General features: G+C 34.2%; 1 protein-coding gene across 1 annotated transcript; it reads right to left on the reverse strand.

The window, feature by feature from the left end:
* Positions 1–1,069: 1,069 nt before the first annotated feature.
* LOC111697944 (uncharacterized) lies at positions 1,070–6,229 on the reverse strand. The gene is made up of 6 exons (XM_023468117.1): positions 6,056–6,229; positions 4,609–5,173; positions 4,014–4,221; positions 3,430–3,721; positions 2,613–2,680; positions 1,070–2,542 (listed from the first exon to the last, which is right to left on the reverse strand). Exons 1-6 carry the CDS (start codon positions 6,212–6,214, stop codon positions 2,434–2,436), a joined length of 1,401 nt encoding a protein of 466 aa, XP_023323885.1. The 5' UTR covers positions 6,215–6,229; the 3' UTR covers positions 1,070–2,433.
* Between the last annotated feature and the right edge of the window lie 5,167 nt (positions 6,230–11,396).

Consider the following 11,396-nt stretch of genomic DNA (forward strand, 5'->3'; position numbering starts at 1 on the left):
GATACAATATATCCTAGGATGAGAGGGAGTGAATACTTTGAATCCTAGGATGAGAGGGAGTGGATACAATGACTCCTAGGATGAGAGGGAGCGGAGACTATGAATCCTAGGATAAAAGGGAGTGGATACAATGACTCCTAGGATGAGAGGGAGCGGATACTATGAATCCTAGGATGAGAGGAAGTGGATACTATTAAGATTTCAAGGATTAGATGTAGTGGATACTATGACTCCTGGGATGTGAGGGAGTGGATACTACGACTCCTGGGATGTGAGGGAGTGGATATCAGATCATGTTACAAGGAGTCAACGTAAACCTTTCAATGGGTTAATAGTAAACATAAGATTAGATACCGTTGACTAAGATTACCCTATCAGACCCATCCGTCCTAATAACATCATACCTTTGTTTTCCAGGTGACCCCTCCCCCCCTCCAGGCTCCCTCCCCCACACTTTGGTCCATCTTTGATTTTGTGTTCTTGATAATTAAACTAATTTTGAAGTGTTTTAAAGGGACTGTCGATGTAATTTCAAGTGGGTCACCATTTAAAGAGAGACATCTCCGATTCACAACGGTACTCTTTAAATCTTTATCTGCCAAGCAATAAGAAAGATATCTCCGTTTCTCCATCTTAAAGAATGTTGAATTCTGTAAATAATGTTCTTGGACTCGTGCATAAAATTAGCAAGTCACATTTGTAGAGAACTCCTAATTAGAAGTTAGAAATATTTAGATAATAAAACGAAGATATTTACAAAATTTCTGCTCAGACCGTTGTTAATTGGGAATGTCACTCGAAAATTACGTCTATAGTTCCTATAAATTACAAACGTACGCTTGTAAATGTTCATTCAATCGGCACTGCGTTCAGGAAGTAAAATTGATTCAAGACTTAAGGTGCAGATTAGGGAGAGTGATGAAGTGCGACAGGAGAAGGGAGATCAAATATGCAGGGGAGGGAGATAAATTGCGCAGGAGAAGGGAGATCAAGTGTGCAGGGGAGGGAGATAAATTGTGGGGGGGGGGGTTCGATATAGAGAAGGGTCTCATATCTGTAAGAGATAGTCTTTAATCTTTAAAATAACATTTATTTCAATGTTTTTCTCTGAACTCAAGTCAGACGAAATATTTATTGTAAATGATGTTGTTTTTCTAAACTTCGAGCTTCTGCCGCAGATTCAAGATAAGATACACTTTTTAATCTGTATCCTTATCATGCTTTATCTTCACTCTTCCTCCGTATCAATTTCTATCCTGTATCCGTCTCCTCTGATCCTCTCTGTATCAATTTCTTTCCTGTATCCGTCTCCTCTCTTACTCTCTGTATCACTTTCTATCCTTTATCCGTCTCCTCTCTTACTCTCTGTATCAATTTTTATCCTGTATCCGTCTCCTCTCTTCCTCTCTGTATCACTTTCTATCCTTTATCCGTCTCCTCTCTTACTCTCTGTATCAATTTCTATCCTGTATCCGTCTCCTCTCTTACTCTCTGTATTAATTTCTATCCTGTATCCGTCTCCTCTCTTCCTCTCTGTATCAATTTCTATCCTGTATCAATTTCTATCCTGTATCCGTCTCCTCTCTTCCTCTCTGTATCAATTTCTATCCTATATCTGTCTCTTCTCTTCCTCTCTGTTCAATTTCTATCCTGTATCCGTCTCCTCTCTTACTCTCTGTATCAATTTCTATCCTGTATCCGTCTCCTCTCTTACTCTCTGTATTAATTTCTATGCTGTATCCGTCTCCTCTCTTCCTCTCTGTATCAATTTCTATCCTATATCTGTCTCTTCTCTTACTCTTTGTATCAATTTCTATCCAGTATCCGTCTCCTCTCTTCCTCTCTGTATCAATTTCTATCCAATAAATGTCTCCTCTCTTACTCTTTGTATCAATTTCTATCCTGTATCAGTCTCTTCTCTTCCTCTCTGTATCAATTTCTATCCGGTATCCGTCTTCTCTCTTACGCTCTGTATTAATTTCTATCCTGTATCCGTCTCCTCTCTTCCTCTCTGTATCAATTTCTATCATTTATCCGTCTCTCCTCTCTTACTCTCTGTATCAATTTCTATCCTGTATCCGCCTCCTTTCTTACTCTCTGTATCAATTTCTATCATGTATCCGTCTCCTCTCTTCCTCTTTTAACTCTTTTCTCCTCTTTGCCCTGCAAATTATTTATCTCCATTGTGGTTTTCTTCTATTTTTATCTATGGTAAAATCTTTAAACATCAAATAACGACAATTTTCATGAAAGTGAATAATTACACATGCACGTTGTAGCCCTTTAAAGGAGGAAAAAGAAGGAAAATGGGAAAAAGGAGAAAAACTGTGGAAGAGGATGAAAATGCAGGAAAAAGGAGGGAAAATGGGGAAAATGAGGAAATCTTAAGGTTGGTAGAAGAGCTAGCCTGGATCAAGGCCGTTCAGAAAACCTTTATCCAAATGAAATCTCTAGGTTGGGAGAACAGTGCTCCCGGAGTAAGGTTTTTGTCTCCGATGACATAAGTCGCCTACACTCGATCCTCTCCAGGTATGTGCAAGCACTGAATAGATATTTAATTACAACAAAATAAGACAAATCCTCTATTTTCCTATTTTTATCTGATTTTTTACCTCAGGACTTGAAGACCTTTATCTGTAATACAGAGAGAAACAACACTCAGTCTTTTCAGCTTAGGAACCTAAATAAAAATTAATTTGATCCTGGAAAATTTATGTCGCAAAAACTTGAGATTTCGACCTTTGAATTCTGATAGATAAGGGTAAAGGAATTTGATTACTTAGTGTACACTACAGTAACTTTTTTAAAATTAACAGTTCTATACACAATGTTTCCCAATAAACATGGGAATTAAGTGACGACATTATATCGTCTCTTTGATCCATCCAGCATTTTTCTTAAACACAGTTATAGCAGTATTCCAGTGTAAACATCTAATATCGAAGACGCCCGATCTTGAGATTTTCAAAATGTGGTTTACCATTTTTGTATCTTCAAAACTGAAATCCAAGACGGACGTCTTTCAAGTCGTCTCTCAATTCCCATGTTTTTTGGGACACCCTGTAGTTCATTTGTTTACATGTTTCATATATATATTAATTAATGCCAATGTAAAAAATTTGGCTTGTTTATTTGTATCCATTGAATTTTAAAACATATTGGACCCAATTTTTTGCAGTTTCTCACATGACCCCGGGGAAGATTTTTTTTTTACAGTAAAAATTGAAAAATTATGTTTTTTTGAAGTCCAAAAATGCTAACAGAAAATTCGGCTAAAATTTAGTTTAACAATGGTGAAAAGAAAATGGCGACTTGAAAAGCAACATTCAAAAGATAAAATTTAATTAAGAAGGGGTTGCAACACGTCATAAATTAAAGCCTAGTTCTATAAAGTTTAAATATATTTGTTAAAAACTTTTTGAGAGTTACCTTTCTAGTAATAGTTTCCAGTCCTTCGTCTGTAATCTTGGTGTTATCAAGGTTTAGCTCAGTAAGGTTGGGGAATAGAAGAAATAAGAAAGAGGAGAACAGTTTGTCGGAGATATCAACTCCGTTAAGGTTTAAAGCTTCCATATTGGCAAACCTTTGGTTGAAGATCTGGAAAGAATTATCCACTATGTTTCTGTTGTTACTGAGGTTTAACACTTTTAGGTTTGGACAAGATTGAAGAATATCTTGAACATCTTCGGAGATGAGAGAACACCCAGATATATTCAACGATCTAGAGATTGATTCATATTTATTTTATCATCATGTAAAAGTTAAATCGTGAAAAATGAATAAATTAAGAAATATTTTTAAAATGTTTAAACAAATAAAAACATTGAAACTTTTTATTATCATAAAAGATCTACAATTTTATCAACTGAAGGCATATCGTTAACATTATTGTGCATTTTAATCAAATTTTTTTTAGTTCTAAAAAAATGATTGAAACTATGAATCAGAAAGTTCTCCTATAAAGCGCAGGTTTTAATTGTTCTTGGCTGGAAAACTGTATAGTTCCAGTTTACCTTAAAGCTGTATTTTTCTGATTTAACTCCAACCTAGATTCTCTTTGTCTCGGGTTCCTGGAGACATCAAGGTTCTCTAGACTAGAGAATCCACTGAGAATGAGTTTAAGAGACTCCAGTGTTATATTGGTTGCGGAGAGATTTAATGTTCTCAGGGAAAAGCTAAACCTGCTCCTAGATAAGTCTTCAATACCCCTATTTGATACTTCTGAAATGAAAAGAGAAGATAGGTTTATAATTCTAAATCTAAATGGTTTGTGTAATGCTCAGCCACATTGTTTGAACTGAAAAATCACAACTTAAATATTTAATTGAACGCTTTAAGTTTGATTCCGTGAAATAGACTTATCAGATTTCTTGAAAATCGCCAATATTCTATGTCTAACGCGGTTTTTGAAAATTCGAAAGAAAATATTTGTTGTCTATGACTCCCGGAAAGTAAAGGGTAAAGGGTAAAGGGTACCGTTGTGAAACGAACATGCCACTCCACAGTTCCTTTAATCCTTTTTGCAAACTGTAAAAGAAAGAAGGAAATTATTTAAAGAACCCATTAACCTCTAAACTTTTGGAATTTTACTCTTAACAAAACTTTTACCTGAATTTTGACTGAGATTAAGGTATTTAAGTTGATAAATTCCATAAGATATCTGTGAAACGGTATGGTTGGTAGCATACGTTGATTCTAGATCTAACTCAACCAAACAATCTTGTTTCTTGATAACCTCAGCGGCATTTCTTAGGTTTAAACTGCACCTTGGAGTTCGTAACTTCCTGAGTTGAATAGATGTAACAAGGTGGAGAGGAATAGAAGTATCTAAATCACAACCATACAACTCTAGGTCGACCAGGGAGGGCAGGGATAGTATTCTCTCCATCTCCTCTAATTCTATTTCAACATCATAAACCCTCAGGGTTTTTATCTCCGGGTGGTTTTTCACCAGATAGAGTAGATCTCCAGTCTTAGGATAGTATACATCTACCTCTTCAATACTGGGTACAGAGTCAGAAAACTTCTTTATCCGTTCCAACCTTTCATATTTGTTCAGGTTTATCCGTCCGTCCACTCTCCAGATCTTCTTCTTCTCCAGGAGCTCTTCAGCACGGTAATTAAACAATCCCAGAACCTTGAGTTCGGTAAACAGTCTTCCTCTCACTAGATGCTAGAATAGTTTTTATTATTCTTTTACTTTTAAGAGACTCAACAAAATATTTGATCTTTTTTTTACAGGGTTACCCCCATAAAATGAGACTTTAAGGACGACTGTACAGAATTTATGCAGACTTTGAAAACAGAAAAGTCCAGAAAAACTTAAATGTTTAGTCCTGTAGTTTTAAACCCAGTAATTTTTTATAGTTTCTGTTCATGATAATTGAAAGAACAATTTTTCCTAAAAAGATTTAATAAAAATTAATTGAATCGGGAGCTGTTGATCATAAACTATTAACAGTGGAGTGAGGTGATTAGATAAATGTGATTTCACAATGTTAAGAATTACAAAAATCTGGAGTGCAAATGTTAATGGAGTGCAGAAATGTACACGGCCGAGCTAAATTGAACAAGAGAATATCAGGGGATTAGATTTATTTAAGTAAATGATAGAAGAAGTCATTTTTCGGTTTAAATATTCATACTTTTTTCCTTTCTAGTCTTTGTCTTACTGATATAATTAAATGAAGAATATATCTTATTTTGCAGTCTTATGTTTTTTTTTGTCAATTTTCAGGGCACAGGGATTAAAAAAAAGTTTTACATGTACTTAAAAATATCTTTTTCTACAGATAGGTACATTAAGACTCAGATAAAAAGCATGTTTTAGATTTCTCCTTGACGACTTTTCTATTTAGGTTTTGATTGTTAACAAGCTTTTTTCAAATTACAAATAAACATTAAAAAAATCTGTTAATTGACAGCTTCTCTTTGTTTCCATTTTTAAGAGTATCCAAGCTGTTAAAAAGCTTGGTAGAAATAAAAATTGAAATAGAAAGTCGTCTTTGTTGTATTGATGAATACGAAGACTGTAGTTTCTTTAAACGTAGTTTACCTTAAAAATGCATTCAATTGCAGGATCAGGAAGATTTTGGAACGATAAACTTGATAGTTCTTCTAAAACAACATTTTCTTGAGAATGTTTGTTGATTTCCTGCCTTTCTTTTTGTTCTCCATCATTTTTATTAATTTCCATCATCTGAAAGATATCCATAATTAAATGATAGTACATAAACAACACGCCACAAAGATTTAACATGTTTTCATTTAAAGAAATTGAGTCTTTGCCACAAACTTAAATTTTCTAATCCCCATATCTTTGCACCATGATTTTGTAATACATTTGATATTTCAAACTTAGTTTATTTTATCCAACAGAATTCATAGTTTGAAATATCTAAGGTATACGACTTGGGGTTGCAAATATTTAGGGAATAGAAAATTAGAATTTGCTGCAAAGACTCAATTCCTTTTCATAAAAGAATATTTGATGTTTATAGGTAAATAACCTCTAAATCAACTAATAACATCTGCAGGTTGTACCTTTACTTTGTGATTTAAAAATTTATTCTGACTGTTTTGTACCTTTACATATAATGTAGGTATCAAGAATTTTAAACCTTTTAAATTCATTTATTAATTATCGAAAATATTAATTATAAAGTCATTTTTTTAAATAAAAACTAGAAGACCAGAATTTGGAAAACTCGAAGAATCTGTCGGAACTGAAGGAACATCTGGAACTGCTGGAACTAAAGGAATTGCTGGAACTGCTGGAACTGAAGGAACTGCTGGAACTGAAGGAATTGCTGGAACTGATGGAACTGAAGGAACTGCTGGAAATGAAGGAACTGCTGGAAATGAAGAATCTGCTGAAACTGAAGGAACTACTGGGACTAAAAAAGTTGTTGGATCTAAAGTAAATGCTCCACTAGAGGAAGATGCTGAACTACTGGAAGTTACAGTTTCCGGTTTTAGAAGACTAGCCATGTTGTTAATTGCTTTTTTACTGTGGAAATATATTCCTATGGCATTGATTCACTTTTCCAGCCATGAAAGTCTATTATCTGTTGAGCTGGTGCACCATCGTCAGCTGCACCAGATACAGAAGATCGACGGAATGAGTGGAGGGTGAAATCCTTGATTTGATCCTTTCCCTTGCCCAAAGTGAATAAATACTAAAGTGGAACAGACTAAGGCAACGACGACAAGTTGGGCCATAAGGTTTTATTTGGTTTGGATATAATTGCATGAAAAGATTTCTTTTGAAAAGTAAAGACTAGAAAAAATAGACTAAAGACCCATGTAAAAGTGAAGACCAAGAGATAAATTTCGAAGATCTTCACTTTTCGGTATCACAAATTGTGCATTCCTTGTTTTACAGATTATGCATACAGATTGCAGGCATTATTGTACTGTCTGAAATTATTTCTTGTGCAGTAAAATGTCTAAAATTCACTTCTGAAATCTTTATTTACGTTAATTTATATTTAAGTTAAATACAAATTCTAAGTCTGTGCTTGTAAACGGAGTCCAGTTTCTGTTGTACTGTGCACTCCGTACAGACCAATTTATACATATACAGGGTGTCCCAATAAACATGGGAATTCAGGGACGAATTCGATATCGTCTTTGTTATGAATTAGCATTGTAATACCTTATTTCAAAAGTCATAATATTATTATGTCTGCTAGAGTTTATTTTATGAAAAGATGTGTCTATAATGTCTCCGCAAGATGAACAGAGAAGACAGACAAGTTTACTCTGTTTCAGTTTGTATACTGAAATTTTCTTGTTTAACTAAGTACACACCTTATGCAGTCGAAACATAAACAAACAAATTGTAAACATAGCAGACGAAAATCTTAAGGATTAGAGATGTCTCAGTAGGTATCACCACACTAAATCAAAGAATTATTTAAAAGACGATATCGAATTCGTCACTGAATTCCCACGTTTTTGCGTAACATCAATAACAAAGGCAGCCGATCTAATGTAAACAAACATGAGTTAGTATACGGTACGTGAATCTTCATCTAACGCCAGAGATGCGCCAGATGTCTGTTTATCATTTGTGTTATTGTTTACAATCTTTATTATTGTTGTTACGCAAAAACTAGTTCTTCCGCAGTCCAAAAACGTCACAGCAAAGAGTACGGAAACCCTATCGCCCCCTCCTTCTATTCGATTCTCCTTGGTCTAGGTCAAAACTCAAAGTTTCGTGTACACTTGTACATAGTCCCTCAATGTACTGTATAACCTCTTTTGTGTACAATGAAACTAAATAGCTGCCCAGGTAGTCAACTCTATCATCCTCAGCTAGTTGGAACATATATATTTAAGAAAATCATGTTTTCCCTTGATATTATTAGAAATTTTCACTTTCACATATATATATTTAAGAAAAATCATGTTTTCCCTTGGTATTATTAGAAATTTTCACTTCTCATATATATATATTTAAGAAAAATCATGTTTTCCCTTTCCCTTGTTTTTATTAGAAATTTTCACTTTTCAGACCATTTTTTTATTTATGATGTTGAAGTTTCTTTTAAATACTTTGACATTTTGACTAACTCCATATTCACCATGAATTTTCACATCTTTATATTTTTTAACTTAGTTTGTTACGAGAACTGCACTTTTGTAAATATTTCTAGGTATTAATTCATTTTCTTTTATCAGCTGACTCAGCTGACTGTAGCCTACGGTTTACGGTAGCATCTACTCAGTTTAAACTAACAGACAATAAAACTTTGCTTAAATTTGTCGTAAGCAGGGAGTCAGGAATAGAAGGGAGATACAACTGACGCGGTTCGCCCTACCATATGATTATACATGCTTTGCAGACGGGTACTCCATTTGAATAAGAAATATTTGTCTGATGTACAATTACCGCGTATGTAATAACCTATTCTAAATATTTTTTAATACAAATTGAGTACCCGTCTGCAAAGCATGTATAATCATATGGTATGGCGAACCGCGTCAGTTATATCTCCCTTCTATTCCTTACTCCCTGGTCGTAAGTTAAAAATGTTTATTTTTTTTGGTGGAAAACATGCTTTTTTTCCGGAAACACTTCAAGAATTGAAACAAGTTGATTTAGAACAATACGTGCTGAGGGTTTTCTACACTAAAAAACCAGACCCTACGATTTAAAAAGTCTCAACATTTCGTTGTAAATCTCAGGATCGAGCAATGATCTTCATGCGAATCTACACATTTATTTATTTCCTCTTTTATACGATCCCGTCATACTATAGCAGGGATAACTTTAATTCAGAGATCAAGCATTGATCCTCAATATCGAGATCAAGCATTGATCCTCAATATCGAGATCAAGCATTGATCCTCAAAATCGAGATCAAGCATTGATTCTCAATATCGAGACCAAACATTGATCCTCAATATCGAGATCAAGCATTGATGCTAAATATTGAGATCAAGCGTTGATCCTCAATATCGAGATCAAGCATTTGTCCTCATCGAGATCAAGTATTGATCCTCAATATCAAGATCAATTATTAATCCTCAATATCGAGATCAAGTATTGATCCTCAATATCGAGATCAAGTGTTCAAAATTATCAATTTCCACATAAAAGTTCTGACCGCAGACGTGTCCGAGATTTACTTATGTGTGTATTACAAAATTTTAATTCTTTTCATAATATTAATCCTCTGTCCGAATTTAATGAATTTAAGGCTTTAAGCCGCGCGTCTCAAATCCACCGAAAACCGGTTTCTATTGAGCGCCGCCTTGAATCTTGAAAATTTTAATAAAGTTCTAAGTGGAACCAACCATATTTCAGCCGCAGCTTAAATTCTTTAAATTCGACCTCTGAACATAATTAAGAGATATGTCAATGTGAGATATCCCAGATATTTTCTTCTCGAAAACAGTTTTTAGGGACTGTAGACGTAATTTTAAGAGTGCCCGACATATATCCCATTCACAACGGTACCCGTTAAACCTTTGCCTGATCAAGGATGAATGAGTCATCCTTGTTTTTTCTGATCAATTTTTTATGAAGTTTCTATTTAAAGTAATTTGGGGATTTATATATTAGTGACAGATGGCGAAATTTCAGAAACGACTGTACGAAATTTATGCTTCCTTTTATTCACGGTTCTTTCATCTTTTGGAGGAAACCCTGTACTTCATCAAATAATTCACGCAACCTCCGTTATATTGAGGTTTAAAGTATTATCTCTTCTAAATTCAGGTTGTTGTTAGCGTTAGGCAAGGATTAAAGAAGGAAAGATTAATAACCTGTGTCCGAATTTTATGAATTTGAGCCGCGACTTAAATCCGCCAAAACCGCTTTCAATTAAGCACCGGCTTAAATCTTGAAACATTGAATACAATTTAAAGTGAAACCAACTATATTTGGGTCGCAGCTTAAATTTAAGCCGCCGCTCAAATTCTTTCAATTCGGCCTCAGATCAAATAGAAAGTTCAAAGTACAACAAAATGTTGGATATCATTTGTAAAATTAATGTTTTTTACTATTATCTAAGAAACAAACAAGGGAGATATCGTTCTAATTTTCTTTAAAAGCGACGACATTTCAAACCTTATTCTGATGCAGAAATCCGAGGGTCACCTTTAGAACTCGTAATTTAAACAGACAGTAAAGAGAGGATATCTCCATTCTTTTTTTGCTGAAACAATTGTTAGATGGTTACGGTTGTGAATTTGACATGGAACTAGATTAAAGTGGAAGGACACTTAGAAAATAAGTCCACAGTTCCTTTAAGAAATGAATAATGCACAGCGATTTAATGGTCTCACGCTCTCAAGCTTAAATTGTTGAGAATTTTTCCAATAACTTCTAAAAAAACAAAGCTAACAATAAGTGCTTTACAGTGCTAAAATGTACATGTAAAGGGCTACAGAAAAGCATGAGTGAGTTAGAGCGGTAAAATCTAAGCTTAGAGCGTTGCGACGCTTCAAAGTCAACCCTGTCTTAAAAATTGATGATAAGTTTATAAGCAGGCTGAATCTATGTGAATGATGACAAAGGCTAGATATCAATATGTTACTGAAGATGTTGATCAGTAAGAAGAGTGCGAGTTGGGGTTCAGATTTCAAAACCCCAAAAATGGTTCGAACCTAAAGTAATATATCACCAGCATCGATTGTGATGAAAATCCATTAATCTTGAAATAGGTCCCGAAACTAGTTTTATTACAGAAATAAAGCAAGAAATTCTTCAATTTGAAATTAAATAGTCTTTGAAGTAAATTTATAAAAGACTAAAGAATTTAAAGACAAAAGACTAAATTCAACCATCAGATCGACACAGTTTAAAGTAAATACATACATATAAAAATATTAATGATGAAGAAAAAGATATGAGCAGGAGTTAAAAAGAAATGAGCAGGACATGA

This window comes from Eurytemora carolleeae, unplaced genomic scaffold (genome assembly GCF_000591075.1).
Source record: "Eurytemora carolleeae unplaced genomic scaffold, Eaff_2.0 scaffold51, whole genome shotgun sequence".
NCBI lineage: Eukaryota > Metazoa > Arthropoda > Copepoda > Calanoida > Temoridae > Eurytemora > Eurytemora carolleeae.